General features: G+C 39.7%; 1 protein-coding gene across 23 annotated transcripts in view; it reads left to right on the forward strand.

Annotated features, from left to right (window-relative positions):
* The window catches only part of SLC8A1 (solute carrier family 8 member A1), a 399,887-nt gene that overhangs the window by 356,941 nt on the left and 25,491 nt on the right, over positions 1-17,455 (forward strand). For all 23 annotated transcript variants that reach the window (XM_070512196.1, XM_070512199.1, XM_070512200.1 and 20 more), the window contains one exon: positions 34-309. In XM_070512196.1, coding sequence (XP_070368297.1) covers positions 34-309 — 276 coding nt within the window. The remainder of the gene's footprint in view (positions 1-33; positions 310-17,455) is intronic.

The raw sequence follows: 17,455 nt of genomic DNA on the forward strand, positions 1-17,455 counted from the left end.
GTGATGAAATGTGCTTCATTCCTTTCTCTTTAGGGGAAGATGATGATGACGATGAATGTGGGGAGGAGAAGCTGCCCTCCTGTTTCGATTATGTGATGCACTTTCTGACTGTGTTCTGGAAGGTTCTCTTCGCCTTCGTGCCCCCTACAGAATACTGGAATGGCTGGGCATGTTTCATTGTCTCCATCCTCATGATTGGCGTACTGACAGCTTTCATTGGAGACCTGGCTTCCCACTTCGGCTGCACCATTGGCCTGAAAGATTCTGTGACTGCAGTGGTGTTCGTCGCACTTGGAACTTCAGTACCAGGTAGAGAATACATTCATAGATGATTCCCCCAGAAGTGGAAGCCCATTTGCCTTCGTAGCCTCTTCTTTCCTACAATTTCAAGGAGCATGATTACAAACTAGGCCTATGAAAGATGAGAGCCTAGAGATATAAATGATAGCACTGCCAGAACATTGTCTTGGCATTTTGCAAGGTTAGAAGGCTGGTGAGTATCATCATGATGACAGGAACGTCCTCCCAGAGGGACTGCATGACCTGCATGGAGAGAGCAGTTTGGTTTGACGGATAGATTGATAGATCAGCTTCCCATTACAATTAGCACTTTCAAAAACATAAAACAAAATTACGGAATTGTCTTTAAGAACAACATTTCTGTCTTTTATATATTTAGTAAAGTTTGGATGGTTTCCATAAAACTCTGTATTCGTTGGGTTACTAAAATAAATACTTACTGAAGACCTGATACAATATTTTCTTGACCCAAGTATTAATGGGTATAAGTAAAAAGAAGCAGACATTGATCAGGACAAGGAAAAAGCAATCCTGACCAAAGTGAGCAGGCCAGGTGCACATTTCGTCGACATTCCTTCGTGCATTCCTTGTAAGCTGACTTTTCTTCCAACTTACAACTGTAGTTCATTATGTCTGCTCAGACTTCTAAGATATCATCCTCCCAAATGTGACATTGACAATAATAATTCTCAAACTTTGGTGGACATCAAAATTACCCTGGAGCTTGTTGAAAAAATGCAAGTGCCTGCAACCCATCACCAACCTCTGGAATCAGAAGATCTAGAGGAAGGCCCCATAAACAAGTGTTTTAAGCTCACAGGTGATTCTGGTGCCCATCAGAGCTTATTGTCACTGAAGCTCTGGACCTACTCCCTAGTACTAGTTGACATTTGCACAGATGTACAGCCTTTAACTGAGCCACGAGACTCACATTCTCTACCAAATAGCAGGTCAATGACAAGCATTACAGTGGGCTTGGGGAAAGGCAGGACTTGTCCGCTTTCCACATCGGCCACAGCCTTGATATAAACGCTGTGAGTTCTTCTAACACTTGCCATCGTTGGCAACCTAGGCTTTTAGTTCTGAGCCTGAAAACAAGGATAGTTTAAATCATGTGTATCTCTTCGCTGCAATTCACCAGCTGTTCTGCCCTCAGACCTTCATAGTCTCAGTGACTGGGTAAGTGTCTTAACCTCTCTGAGCGTTGGTTTCTTTATTCATAAAACAGGAATAACCAGACTTAACTTGAGGAATTGTGGAAAGAACTGGAGAAAATATCTATAAATTATGCACCCAGTTAAAGCATCTGGGACATAGAAGGAATTCAATAAAAAAGCAGCGTTTGTGATTATTATTTATGTTGAATAGCTAAGGATGATCTGACCAGCATAAATCTATACACTTCATCCTTAAGTAGCCAGGGATGAATTGTCCAGATTTATACTGGTCAGCCGTAGCACATGGTGTTTTCCAACTGCTCGACCCTTTGGGAGTCCTAATCAAGGGGCCCAGCATGGTTTTGGTGTCCACCTGAATTAATGGAGGAGCCAGGGGATTGAGAGTATGCTTACTCCTGCCTTAGTGAGCAGGGCTGTGCAAAGCCTGCCAGCTGACTGCTCATCCTCAGAGGAGAGCAGACTGGCTCTCAACCCCAGCTGTGTTCTAGCAGCTCCACATTTATTTTGAATTTGTTCCAAAAATGACCAGAAATGTATCAAGCAGGAGGAAAAACTTTAAATATTCATATTTCAAGTTGCTTTGTTTAGAGAGCGTTATCCTTCGCTCTCTCTTGAGGTTATTGTAGGAAAATATGTTTTAGGGTCTACTTTCCCTAAGGCTTGAATCACTGCAACAAATGGTGCCCAAGTTGGCACACGCTGTTGGCCATGGTTTAACCCTTGAGGACAGTATGTGCAAATTATGTTAATGAAGGCAAAATTAGGTCTCTCATGACAGTTACTGAAAATCAGCCTGCCTTTCTGGAAAGTCAGCAGTTGGTCCTACCAAATCTATCTCTTGCTTTCAAAAGGACAAAAAAAATGGTTTTCCTATATCAATTCCTTTTTTCTAAAAATGTGATTTTTTAATTTTCCAACTCCTCATCTCAATACCTGGCTTCTTTTTCTATATACCCATCTTCCCAAATGGCTCTGTGCATCTCTTGTATTAATAAACTCTTTTGAAAAGTATGGCAGCCATATGATTAATTTTTTTTTCCCATAACATGAAATGTGGATTAAACCTTAGTGTTTGGCGGAGTCTTGTGTTCTGCCACTTAAAATCGGTTCAGAACCCAGGGGCATCAAGAGGTAAGAGAGCCTGTCGGGGAGAACACAGCGGAATCTTAGTTGTCAAAATGGTCTCCTTGCACTGCCATAAATTCTTCCTACTGGGAAACACATTTCTTTGCTCTGTTTTTGGGAGAATTCTTGTAATTTGCTGCGATATTAACTGTGCAGCACGCTCCCCAAACAATATATTCACAGGTAATCTCAGATAATCGTATGTATATAAACAGACATTTCTCCCCTGGCCAAAAAGTTGTGCAAATTGAACAAGATGCTGAACGAACATCATATTTGACTTTATTCTTCAACTCTGATGATTCAGAGCAGTGATTTGTTATATCTCCTGACTCCTCAAAAAAAAAAAAAGAAAAGATGTTTTTGTTCCCAGATGACGAAGCCGGGTTGCTACAGGCAGAAGAAGAAAAAAGAAAAGGAATTCTCTTCACTTGTAGCCTAGCCTTAATCGGCATTGCCCTGGGGCCCAGCTTTTTCTCTGGGCTGATGTCTTGACACTTTTCCTAAAGTAGAAAGGCTTCTGGCTAGTGTCTGAGGTGTGCTGCTTCTTTCTAGGTGAGACTCTTAGATTGTGATGGCCTGACAGGCATTGAAAACTTATGCTACTCATCCTCTAGATATCTATATATCTCATTAAAAGTATTTTTTTTTTACCATATTCTTCAAAATTTATGGAAAAAAGAGCTTATGACTTTCCAGGTGAGGCAGAGCTTCTTCCTCATATGAACTGGTAACAAATGGTCGTTATAATCTACTGGGAGAGAAGGACTCCTGAGGGTCTTCACTGCCCCTCAGCCTTAGGTATGTCGATGAGAGCTTAAAGACCATACCTGTTGGTAGAGGAAGGGCCTTCTTTTCCAGAATCACTCTTCTGCCTGTCTGGAGAAGAGGGGACTTTCCGAACAGTCTCTTCCCACCTCTAAGTGTTGAGTGAGCCAGAGCCTGGTCTCCAGCCCTCTTCTCTTCTTGGTCCATGCCCACTCCTTAGACCATCACATCAGTTTCCATGGCTTAAAGCAATATGCCAACGATTACCAAATGTCAATCGCCAGCCTGGACTTTCTCCTGAGCTCTCCATTCACATACCAACTGCCTTGCCTGTGTCAACGCTGGGTGGGAAAATTGCAGCTCAAAATTACCGTGTCCAAAGTAGGACTGTGGCTGTCCACTGCCTAACCACCTTATCCTTCAGCTGAACCTGTTCTTGCCAGATCTTGCGTTTCTCAGGACAGCAGTATCATCATCCACCCCAGGTGTCCTTGATTCCTTTCTCCTCATCCCCAGAGTCAATCCATTTATAATTCCTGCAGATCTTTCCTCTAGAGTGTATCTCCATTGGACCCACTTAGCTCTCTCTCTACCACCACCTTCCTAGTCAAGGCACTGTTCTATCCCGCTCAGACCTCTGCAGTAACCTCCTATCTGTCTCCTCGCTTCTGTTAGGGATTGTTTTCAGCTGTAAATCAGACCACATTACGGCTTACACTCTTCCAGCAGCTTCCTCTTTCACTTAGGATAAACTTCAAAAGCATCACTCTGGCTGACAAAGACCTAAGTGATTAGGCCCCTGCCTGTCTTTCCGTTCTGGATTCCTCTTTGCCCACTGGTCTTCAGCCCCACTGGCCTTTTTACTGTCTTCCCTGCACCAAGGTCATTCCTTTCTCAGGGTGGCACTAGCTGTCTAAAATGCTTTTGCTCTTCATTTACACAAGACCGGCTCTTTGTCTTCAATTATATCTCATCTCAAATGTCACTTTCCTAACCATGCAATGTGAAGTGGTCAACCAGTTCTTCTGCATTATAGCACCCTATTTTCTGTAGAGTATTTATTACTTTCTGGACTTTTTGGTTTACTTATTTTTGAATGTTATAATTGGCTAGCCCTCCTCAGTGATATGTAAGCTTCATGGGAGTAGAAACCTTGCCCTTTTTCTCTCTCTCTCTATTGTATCCCCGGCTCCTAGAATGATGCCTAGCTGACACATAAATAATGCAACTGTATGTGTGCATGTGTTTGTGTGTGTTGTGTATATAAATGATGTAGAAATCAGTCATTTACACATTAGTATGAGTTGGTTCCATCAGATTGCTTTCTGCCTCACACCTTCTAGCGACAGCTAAGAGTTAAAGCTATGATTGAGGGAGATGAACAGGAGATAATTCTGTAGTGTGGCTTATTTTTGAGGAAATCAATATATCTGAGTAATATATTATGGTCATAAGGGGCGAAAGTAAACTTACGAGCCCTGGGGTCTCAGAATAGAAGCGTTTGTTCCTCTGTCCTAATTTTGGCTACGGTGGGAACTGGGATGAGGAGCACAATCTTATTTTTGTGTCTCTTCTTCATTCTTTTCTCTGCTGTGCTTGCTGCTTCTGAGACCCAGAACTCAGGCCAGTACTTTTAAAATTTTAGGTGTACTCTGTGGAGTGCTAAGTAGGCATTTTGCAATAGCTGACGTGGGTCCATAAGCATGTTATATCGCATTGTTTCTACAGGAAAACAGGCTCAAAATTCAAGACAAAAAAGTGTAAAAAGGAACATTTGTAACCCAGACGTTTTTGTACTAGGGCCGCCTGTAATTGCATATTCTTTTACCTTACAATTATTTACTTGGGTAAAACTTGGGTATATTGGGACAAGACATTCCAGCCTATATACCAAATATGGATTTTCTTTTCATGTCTTGCTCCTATTGGAATCAAATAGAAGTAAGCATTCTGCTTTAATTACAGAGAAGACTCTTAGATGTTGATGAGTTAGGAATTTTTTTTTTCCCCACTGAGGAAGATTTGCCCTGAGCTAACATCTGTGCAAGTCTTCCTCTATTTTGTTTGTGGGTCACTGCCATAGCATGGCTGCCAGCGAGTGGTGTAGGTCCATGCCTGGGAACTGAACCTGGCCCGCCAAATCAGAGAGCACTGAACTTAACCACTAGGCCACAGGGTCGTCCCCCAAGTTAGGAATATTTTTACCTCACTAAGTGCTACCTAGCTCTTTCTCCATCCATCTTGATTGGGCTGTGCTTGAAGCTTGCCTACTGCCTCCTTTATTTTTCCTTTATTGGCTCTTTATCCTGAGGCCAGAACAGCTTAAAAATTAGATATTCTAGGCTGTTCCTTAGCCTCTAGCATTGGCAGCTTTCCTGTTGGCTTCTGGTGTTTTGAATAGCCTTTGAATTCTGTCAAGTAGGAATTATTTCACTCTAGAGATTTTAGGGTATGAAGAGAAAGGAAATCTGTGATTTTAGGGGGTTTCCCCCTATTTTTTATGTAAAACTTGTTTAAGAAGTAAAACCTTACTTTAGAAAAAAATGTATGTCATTTTTAAGTTATATCACTTTGATTTCAAGATACCATAGGAAGAATTTGATGTAAAACTAGTCACACTGGCTGTTCTCTTTGTTCTCTTAGTGCAGCGTTAATGAATATGCACCAAGGGGATGTAATCGCAAGAGCTTTAGAACTGAATTGAGGAAACCAGACTTCTACCCATTACTCACTCTGTGGCTGGATCAGTTGCTTAACTCAGCCTCAGTTTTCTTGCCTGTGAAATAGGCATAATAAAACATGGCAATTTAAAGAGGATTAAGTAATATGGATCACAGAGCACTTCATCAACTGAAAATTGGTATAAAATGCAGGAAGTAATTATCATTATTTACACTGAGGTCATCTCTCAAAATGTCAAAAGGAATAGAAACCATCAGAAAATGAGAGTGAATGGGAAAAATTTTATGAACAAGGAAAGTATTTTAAATTTGCCACATAGCTCCATGGCGTGCTATGCATAAGCATTGTACATACATTATCTCTTATTTTCTTTAGGTTATATCATTAAATGTGAAGTGATTTTGCCTCCTCCCAATGTTTTTTTTTTTTTGTCCCTTAGACTCTTCTCTTGAAAATGAGAGTTTTGTATCTGTTTGGCACTGTGCTAGAAAACATTATATTATTTGTTTTTGCAACAAAAAAATTATTAGCTGTTCATAGTTTACATTTTTCAGTTTTTAATTTCCTGACTTCTAAGTACTCTTAAAACTAATATATTAACTAGTATAGTTAAGTGACAAGTATATTACAATTTATTATATCCTGCTGCTTTATTTCTCAGTGGGTCCCAAAGTAACTTGAATGGTTGCACAGCTTGTATACTGCAATCTCGAAGGGTCACCATAATCTAAATGACACCCTGGAAACATACAGGATATATATACATATCCATGGGTGTATATAATGGTGGCTCTGTCTAAAGGCCACTTTACAGTGTGTAGGAGAGTGAGCACCAGTATTGTCAGTTATGTGAGAAAATTAAGGCTCATAGAGAATAAATGATTTGCCTGTATTTTCCCAGTTTATATTGATGGTAAATTGTGGAATCCATATTCTCTCTCTTTTTTTATATTCTGGTACTTAATCACTCTATCATTCCACCTTGGATTTATTTTTAAAGTAAGCATTGCATACACTCTTTCCTTTATATTGTACAATTTTTTGGAAATTACTCATTTCTCTCTTTGCCTCACTTTTAGTGTTTTCTACTTTTAAAGCAACAGTGGGAGAAGAGATCCAGGCTAGTGATATAAATTCGGGAGTCATCAGAATGTGGATGATGCACATGTTGGATCAGATTAATAGAAGAATGCTCAGACTTAGGAAGTAGAGACTTTGCAGTTAAGACTGAATTAAGAAGACAAATTTTTCAGTTCATATTCCTACCGTGATCCTCAATTTGAAAATACACAAACTCAATTTTGCCAATTCATGGCAGGATGAATGGTTCTGGGGACTGATTTGCAGTAATCAAACCTACAGGAGACACTGATAAAAAGAGAGGGCTTATTTATTAATTTAGGTGGATCATTGAAAATGCTAAATTAACTGGAGTAATAGAATAATATAACTAGAATCATAGAATCCATAGGTCAGCTCATACCGTTAGCGGTAGGGAAGACTACTTAGGAAACCAAATCTACGTCAATAGGTTGTTTATTGACTATAAAGTTTTTAAAAAAGAAAATGTTGGATTCTAAGGGCTCTGACAATTTGATATATCCCCAAAGTTCTACTTGTACAGGATTCTACCTGCCAAGCAGCCGGAAAAACTTGGCTGAGCAGAACATCCTCTTTCCTCCCAAATCTAGACTCATGTGGCAAAGAATAGCATCTCAAATGGCGGGTCCCCAAAGAATTAAAAATAGAATTACCATGTGATCCAGCAATCCCACTTTGGGATATATATCCAAAAGAATTGAAAGCGGATATTGGGACATTCATTTCATAGCAGCATTACTCAGAATAGTCAAAAAGTGGAAGCAACTCAAATGCCCATCAATAGATGAATGGATAAAGAAAAGGGGACATATACATATCATGGAATATTATTCAGCCTTAAAAAGGAAGGAAACTCTGACACATGCTACACCATAGATGAACCTGGAGGACACTATGCTACGTGAAATATGCCAGTCACAAAGAGACAAATACCCTATGATTTCACTCATATGAGACATGAGTATGAGGTGTGAGTAGTCACACTCATAGAAACAGAAGGTAGAATGGTGGTTGTCTGAGGCTCTGGGAGAGGGGAAAGAGGGGAGTTTTTTGTTTAATTGGGACAGAGTTTTTCAAGATGAAAACTTCTAGAGATTGGTTGCATAACAATATGAACATACTTAAGACTACTGAACTATACACTTTGAAATGGTTATGATGGTAAATTTTATGTGCATTTTACAATTAAAATTTTTTTAAAGAAATTAATAAATAAAATAAAATAAAGCATACAACAGTGGGGTTATATTCAAGCCCCTTGAGGTCAGACGCTATCATTATTTCCTTTGGCATGGAAAATACCTGGTAGAGTCCATGCTTCGAAAATTTCAGAAATGAATAAAGACCTATTTCTGTACCTATAAACTCTTAGCATTTCGTACATGTAAAAATTTGAACACTAAGGCAACTAGAAAATCTTTTAAACGTGTTCAGCTCTAACCTAGCTGGCAAAAAACACAATGCCAAGATAATCCTCATCAGCACAGCCATGTGCTGCTAATGGAAGTGATCACAGGAGATGTGTTCATTCTGGACCTACACCAAAGCTGCCTGTGATATGTGGCTACCCAGGTACAGATCAGTGGGACCCAGGAAGGGCATGCTGGGAACACTCTCCCAGGAGTCATGTTCTGCAAAGATTTACTGGTGATCAAGTTTGAAATCAAGTTCCAGTCTTCTAGGTCTCCGAGCAGAAGTAGGAGTCTGGGAGCAGAGTCACTGGAGGTTACTGGCCAAGGCATCTATCAGTGCACACACTCAGTCTACCCCTTACTTCACCCCAGAGACAGGGTTAGAAGGGAACAGAGCAACACCCCACCCAAAACAAACACTCCTCTCAGGGGACATTGTACCCAGTCATCCTGACTTCCCTCAGTCGTCTGATCTCCCTTGGAGAATAGAATCAAATTGACTGAATCGTTTCCCCTCCTCCCATCCTGCTTCAGATAGCTTTGATATTCTCCTTGATGGGCTCACAGAGAGATTAACTGGTTAACAGCTCCATCTCAGAAAAATTACACAAAATCATCTTTCAGTGCAGTGTTAATGAATAGGTACCAGGGAGTATAAAAGAACGTGAGCTGTAGAGTGGGGTAGACCTGAATTCAAACTCACCCACCCCCACTTGTTAGATGTATCACACCCCCAGAGGCAAATTGCTTTACTCTTATCAGCCTTAGTTCCTTAATCTAAATAATGCGGACATGAAAATCTACCTCACAGATTGTAGTGAGGATTACATGAGAGCGCCTTTATCAAGTATCCAGCGCAGGGCCTAGCATATAGTTGACACTCAAAAAAATGTTAGATCTCTTTTCCCTTCTCCTTCAATACTGATAAAAGTGTTTAGACCACCTGGAGTATTTAGCTCAGCTATAGCACAGCAATGGAAAAATAGAAAATCTAGAAATTTCTCAGCCTATTTTCATTATTATCCCATGTAAGGAATTCTGATGAGTGGACATCTCCCAATGCACTCATGTTTTCTGTAATTTCACTGGCTGTCCATGAGCTTTACCCTCTGAACATTGGCATTTCCACTCAGACAGCCACAGGTTGAAGAGGAAGTGCCATAGCTCTTGTGTGTATACATTTTTAATTGGGTGATTGACATTTCACATCAGCTTAAGTGGAAATGAAAAGAGAATTACTTTACTCTGAGCCAAGATTTCACAGTGGCTATGTCTTTCTCCTTCTGACTTGTTTTGCTTAGCATAATACCCTCAAGGTCCATCCATGTTGTTGCAAATGGCAAGATTTCATTTTTTTTTTCTGGCTGAGTAGTATTCTATTATATATAGATGTATACCACATCTTTATTCATTCATCTGTTGATGCAAATACCTTAATAAGCAGTCACTTTCTTTGCCGCCAAGAAAGATCAGGACTGCTGAAAACAGGCGCTCTGATCTGTAGTCAGGCCAGGAGGTAAAGCCACCCAGGGTCATGGCCAGAGGAACAGCACTGGGCAGCCATAATCACTCAACTGGCTTTCCACAGGACCTTATCTTAACCTCACGCCAGTGAGGAGCTGTCTGGAGGTAAAATGCCCTGTACTTTCCAGCACACTTTCCCAAGAATAAGTGATGTCATTAGAGTTAAGGAAGCCTATGAAAGCAGAAATTTACGAGGACAGAGCAAAATGAAGGCCAGACACCAGAGTTTACAAGATTTGCCCCATAAACGGCACAAGAATTGCCTGTTATCCTAAACTAAAAAACTCTATGGGGTAGACTGTATGCAACAGGCCCGAAAGCAGTTGGTAGAAACTTGGAAAAGATCCATTTTGAAACTATTTGCATACTTTATTCTTCCTGCTCAAAAGAAGAGTTGGTCTTCAATACTTTTAAGTATTGAAGTATTGAGGTAAGGTCCTCAGCACGTGTCATACCTAATCTGAAGCTCTGCAGAGTTTTAGGATTAGTGTTCCAATCCCCCACCAGCCAGCTATAATCAGTCCTATAAAAGTTACAGTGTAAAGGAAGGGAGCTAAAAATATTTCATCCTAGTCTTCTCTGGGCCTTCTTAGAAACTCTAGGTCAGCCAAACCAAGGACGCTTGGCAGAAACATCATGCTGTACGTCTGTGTGTGTGCGTGCATATGCATGTGCTTATGTGTTTGTATGTGTGTTTTGTGTTTGAAGAGTTGACATTATGAATGTGTGCTGTAAATGAATATCACTTCCCTCTTCTTTTCAGTCTTAAGGTGTATTCCACAGGGAGTAAGCATCAAGTATAGTGAAAGCTTGAGGCCTTTTTGCTCCATGAGGATTAACTAGAGTGTGGGTCTCTAATGAGTGACTTGTAAATAATGTCGAGGTGATGACTTTCATTTCTCCCTTTGCACATTTGAAAATAAGGTAATGAAAATGAATAACTTCAAAGACCACTGTTTTGGCTTTTTCTTTCAAATTCAAGTCTCAGCCTGCATTTTTCAGCAACTTTGTTGAGGCATAATCTACATACCATAAAATTCACCCACTTGAAGTATACAATTCACTGATTCTTAAGATTTACTGTGTCTTGCAACCATTACCCTAGAACGTTCCATCATCCCAATAAGATGCCTCGTGGCCACTTACAGGTGATCCCCATTTCTGCCTCCAGCCCCAGGCATCCCTAATGTACTTTTGACTCTACAGATTTGTCTTTTCTCAATATTTCACAAGCACCAATTTTAACATAAAAATGTCATGGATTCTCTACATGATAGTAATTGTACTTTAGTATTACATAATGTGGGGATTTACTATGGATTGTGTAAGATTTTAAAATAATTTTTATTTTATTCATCACAAAATCTCTACAGACATTTGCAAACTACAATTGTGAGATATTTTGGGTTTTCATTGTTTTGTGCATATATGGATTTGTGCACCTTTTAAAACAATCCTACTACCATCCCCCCAGCAGTAAGCTTGATTCACATATTAGGGATTACAGGGGGTAAACATCATACAACGGTACTTAGAATTAGCACTATGACACAGGCCAGCCCCGTGGCTTAGTGGTTAAGTTTGGCATGCTCTGCTTCAGCAGCCTGGGTTTGGTTCCCAGGCATGGACCTACACCACTCATTGGTGGCCACGCTGCGGTGGCAACCCACATACAAAATAGAGGCAGATTGGCACAGATAGACGTTAGCTCAGGGTGAATCTCCCTCGAGCAAACAGAAGATTGACAACGGATGTTAGCTCGGGGTGAATCTTCCTCAGCAAAAAAAAAAAAGAAGAAGAATTAGCACTATGAATCTTGGGGTGTTCCTTGGCCAATTCAGTCCATTGACAGTGCTAAGAAGGCAACTCTCATAAGTTCAGCTTCTTGCTCTCATCCATGGCCCCAGTGTGTCACCCTGTAGATGTTGGTGTTGGCCCTTGGATCAATACAAATCCATGGAAACCATTAGGAAGAGAGTAGAGAACAAGGCCTATTGAACAGAGGCTCGTGCATGGATCTCCCTACTCAAAGAATGACGCATTGTTACTAAATTCAAAATTTAAAAATGTGGCTATAAAAAAACATAACTTAATTGCCATTTTAGGGGCACTGCATGAGCAACAAAATGAATTTAAGGCCCATTGGTATTTTTAGAAGAGAGGGCAAATAAAATGCTAACTCAATTTAAAAGGCAAATCTTACATGTGATTATAAAAGAATTTTAATATCTGTTGGGGATGGTGCATATTATAGATATGAAATCATGGGGCTTGGCATTTATGCACAATGCCAGCTGGAATGCCATCATTGCCCCTCAGCACACAGACCTCACATCCTGCCTTTTCCGGGGATGAAACGTAAGCTGTATATTACTTGTTTATACTCCGCTTTATTCCAGAAAAAGATTTAAATCCATAAAATGCCTTACATTGTTCAGCCACCTTTTCTGGCACATGATCCAGAAACACCAAATCTGTTGGTGACCATATTTGATAACTTTTGTTTATCTCAGCCCATATAAATCCTATATTTTGTGCACAAGGAGAAAATAGCTTATTTTGGTTTTATTATTTACAGTCAGGAAATTATGTGTTGTGTTTGTTTTCTTCCTCCCTGTCCTGCCCTCTGGAGCCCAGGGCGCTTTTTGGCATGATCCTCCATCAATTGCAAGCTATTATTAGGTTATCACTGTAAAAAATCGTGGGTTGAGACAACAAGCAGGACTTGCTGTAGTTCCAAACTAAAATGATCCGCACTGGGGTCTACACACAGGCCCAGCAGAGGACTAATTATACCTTTTCATTCCTGAGTTACAATTGCAAAACAGCAAATAACGACAACTGTGCAAAAGAATCGTGAAAACATCCTTCTCTGAAGGATTCTGCGTACGGTGATGCTTTAGATGGCTGCAATAAGGCAAACCAGATCCCTCAAACTCACTTGTCAAACTAGGGGACCACAGCTCAGGCTGCTCAGAGGGGCTCAGCACGCAGCGTGAGGCTGTGTTAGAAGTGGTTCCTGGTGCTGCCTGAACCTTCCTCTGTGCTTCGAGAATTCCACATTTTTGGAGAAAACGGGAAAACCACGTAGAAGACCCTGACAGCAGTAGGCTCTGCTGTATCGAGTATTCTTGTCCTGAGAGTCTGAATTAAGCCCTGTCTTCTACAGCTTCTGTACCTGAGCTGAGTCTACCGTGGAATATTAGTGACAAGTAATATTCAAAATAAAAAAATATGTTCTGAGAGATGAAGCCAACAGCGAACTAGGAAGCCCAGACTGAGTGCCTGGGGCAATGCGGCATTCTAGATCCTCAAATATTCAGGTGGTCTTCCCTCTCCACTAGTTATTAGGCCTTAAAAAGGAGATTAATACCATTTTGGAAAAATTAAACCAAAGGAAGCAGTAAGATACAGTGTCAAGGCACAGACTTCAGAGACATTCTGCATTCCTTTTCGTTTATTCTGTAAATATTTAGTGAGCACCACTAAGTACCAGGCCCTGTTCTACATGATGGAGTTAGAGGGATCAACAAGACAGATGTTCTGTTTAATCCCATGAAGTTCACACTCCAGTGGGAGAAGACAGATAACAAAAATATGATAAAATTCAGATAGCAATAAGGATGAACGTTGTTAAGAAGATAAAACAAGTTCTTGGAATCAAGAGTATGTATATGTGTGCAGAAGGCATTTAATAGGGTGGTATGACTCTGCACCACCAATCGTTGGCAAATTACCTAACCATTCAAACCTGGTTCTCCTCTCACAGACTTACCCAGTCAGTCCTAATCTTAGAAACTATGAAAAAGTGTTACTTTTCTTGGACTCCCACTTCAAATAAGACCTTTGAATTATTCGGTGTTTTCTTTCTCTCTCTGGCAGCTAGTACGCTCCACATCTGTTCTTACCAGACAGCACCTCAGTGCCCTGGGTTTTTTTCCTCAGTACCCTTTCTTTTCCCAATGAGGCTGCTGCATGAGGACCCGGGCACCAAGAGTCACAGAATGTGGATTCTAACCCTGCCTCCTGCATTCACATTCCATCTTACCCCTAGGGAACTTCAGTTTCTGCCCCTGAAAAATGGGGCCGAGGGTAGCTCTTCCCCCCAACCTTAGAGTTGTCAAGAAGAGCAAATAGTATAACATCTATGAAAGTGCTCTGAAAATTATAAGATCTTGTAAATGTAAGAGATATGTATCAAAAGACCTTTATGAAGTATCTACTAAGAGCTGTAGAAGGTACCTGGGGGAGAGACAAGGACAAAACTTTAGAGTTCAGCCTCATCACATGTTCTTTGCAGCTTGGATAGAGCCCTACACCTTATCTTCTGGTCTTTGCCTTACAAATTACATCTCTAGGAAGAGCCCAAGCACAAATGATGAAAGACTTAGGTATTATAGCCCTTCCCGGATATCTCAAGGATACAAATCTCTCAACAAGCTTGTAGAAAGTATTTGTCAGGTCTAGTGAATATGCAAAGCAATTTTGTGGGTTGAAGTCAATAAAATATTACTGTTCCTAAATAAAATATAATGTTGCTGTGACACAAAATACGAAATTAAGAGAGAGGATTTCAGCCTTGCTCTATAGTCCGTCATTGCTTGACAGGAGTGGTTAGAAGGAAACTAAGACACACTCTCTTCCCTTCACAGGAGTCCTGGGAAAACTTTTATAGCGGGTAAGGTTTGTTTTTTTAGGATTCTTGTTCCACTTTATGGCCTGTCCTGGGCACCTTCCTGACTCAGGACTCCAGGCAAGGCCCTGATAACTAGGAAATGTCCTCTTCATCTCTTCTACTCCCTGCTCCTCACCTCCACATACCTGCTCTGTATGTAGTAGTCTGATGCCTTCCATCTAAGGATCCAAGTACCCTAGCTGTGAATACTAAAGAGACCAGAAAAGGCTAGAAATCAAGCCTCTATCCCTTCCCAGAAAGACCCTATTATTTAGATGAGACTATTTTCTAAAATATATTTACTAGCATTTTAATAACACAAGTAATAAATAATACATTCTCTTTGTAAATAAAATAAGAAATATTAATAAGCAAAGAGTAAAAAAGAAATCATGCAATCCCACCATCCATTTGCATTCTTGTATCTGTCTTTCAAATTTTAAAATCCTGGGATATTTAAATAAATTGCACAAAAATGTCTAAATAAAGACATCAAATATTTACCCACAGTTTTTAATGGACTCATACTAGGCATAGTTACATAACTGCTTTTTCACTTCACAGTAGGTCATGAACATTTTTCTTTGTTAGCTAATGTCCCTTTACATGATTTTTATGGTTGCACAGGATTATGTGACATGATGTTTCAACTTATTTTACCAAAAATGATGGACAATTGTTTCTAATTTTTCTCGAACATAAAAACTCTGCACTGACCATCCCTATATATAAACTTTCACACTTGTAAAATTACTTCTAAATCCTCAGAAGGAGAATTGCTGCACCAAAGATTTTGTGGGTTTGTAAGACTTTTGGTAGACGCATATGCCTTTTCGCACCACATGATTAATCCGTAGGAATGAGCTAATGGGGAAATTTTACACCAAGTCAAGGGAAGGAGGAAGCAGAAATGGGAGAGTTATCAGAACTTTCCAGAATCTCCTCAAGTCTCACCTGCCCTCAAGTGTCACCTGCTGGGTTGCAGTTGTATGCAGTGACCTTTTCAGTTTATTGAGTTGCCTCCATTTGCCTGCTTTCAATAGTGTACACCTTTTCCTGAACTTATAACGCACAAAGCAATCCCTTCAAAACCAGAATGTCTGTGTGGAATAAATACTAGGTAAATATCCACAGGGCAAAGGCACATGTCGGGTGTCCTCAGTGTATTGAGATCCATAGACTTAGAATCACCCCAATAGAGCCAGCTGACAGGGAAGTTCCTTTGTAACTCATTAAGTCTGCCTGGAGGTGAAAGTGAGGGTTTCTATTTTCTTACTTTATCTCCAAGTTTTTCTATCAGATCCTCCTCAGCTAAATCTAGTTCTAGAGAGACTTGGGGGCACCTACGGCTTTACTATCTCTGAAGTAGGACTTGAGAAGAGGAGGAAGAGGATTTGAGAAGATTCAGATAGGAGATGGATGTTCCAGAAATAGAACAAAGCATAGAAGAAAGAACCAGGCTTCAAATGCAAGGAGGGTTAAGACAGAGAAAGAGGAAGATTATTGGGAAGAAGGACAAGGGAGCTGGAGGACACTGCTTCATGCAGGGCAGCCCTGGACTGTTTTTGAGGCAAGAAGTAAATTTCAGTTGTATCCATCTAATAAGAAACCAATTGGCTTGGGAAAATGACAGTCAGCTATTTGTTTTAGCTCTAAATCTGCCCTTCCTTTTTTCCTGTTCAAAATGTTGCTTGACTAAATCTTACCAATTTTTTACCCTCATGGACTTGGTATTATTAAAATAAAGGTCATTATAAAAGTAAGAAAATTATGACTCAAAATGAAGAGTGTCAAAAACTTGGTGTTATTTTGAAAGTAGGTTCATTCAAACCCATTTTTGTATACTATAACAACAGTATAAAAGTAATACTAGGAGAAGCCAAGAACTTAAGGAGTCAAAAATATTACTTTGTCAGTAATGTCTAATATTGTTCTAAAAGAATGAGGAGTCTTCCATAAAAATAACCCCTTCATAATCTGTTTGATTCATGCCAATATAATATTTTATATTATATAAAATATATTTATATATATATTATATAATATAAATACTTTATATTATATATAATATATTATATATAATATAAATAAATATAAAAATAAATTATATATAAATATATAATATATAATATAAAAATAATATTTTGCTAAAAGAGTCAGGCTAATGTTTCTATATAGAACAATTCATTTTCTTTCAGATGATCAGCTGTTTTAACATCGCGTAGTTATAGTCAGAGTTGAACATGGTGAAGTTTCTGTACATTTTCTTTGAACACTTGGTTCATTTTCAAATTTAAGATGTGTCAGCGATCTAGGCCTTGTCAACACCCCATGGACTTGTGGTTAAGAACATGCACTCCAGCTAGGGTCACATCCCTTTGGTCTGAATCCTAGCTTCACCTCTTACTAGCTATATAACTTTGGGCACATTTCCTGTACCCTGGGCTTCAGTTTTCTCATCCATAAAATGGGGATAATACCTACCCAATAGGGTTTTTTTGTGGATTAAATGAGGATCCATATATAGTGCCTCAGCTAGGAAGCTTTATAAATGTTAACTATTGTTGTTGTCTTCATCACCACCATCATTTCTGGACAACGAGGACAGAACCACATTTTCCCATAATCCTACATAAGATTTATTAACCATAAGTCACCTGGCTGAAAGAAACCATAATATTTTAATATCA

The sequence above is a fragment of the Equus asinus genome, chromosome 6, assembly GCF_041296235.1.
Source record: "Equus asinus isolate D_3611 breed Donkey chromosome 6, EquAss-T2T_v2, whole genome shotgun sequence".
Taxonomy (NCBI): domain Eukaryota; kingdom Metazoa; phylum Chordata; class Mammalia; order Perissodactyla; family Equidae; genus Equus; species Equus asinus.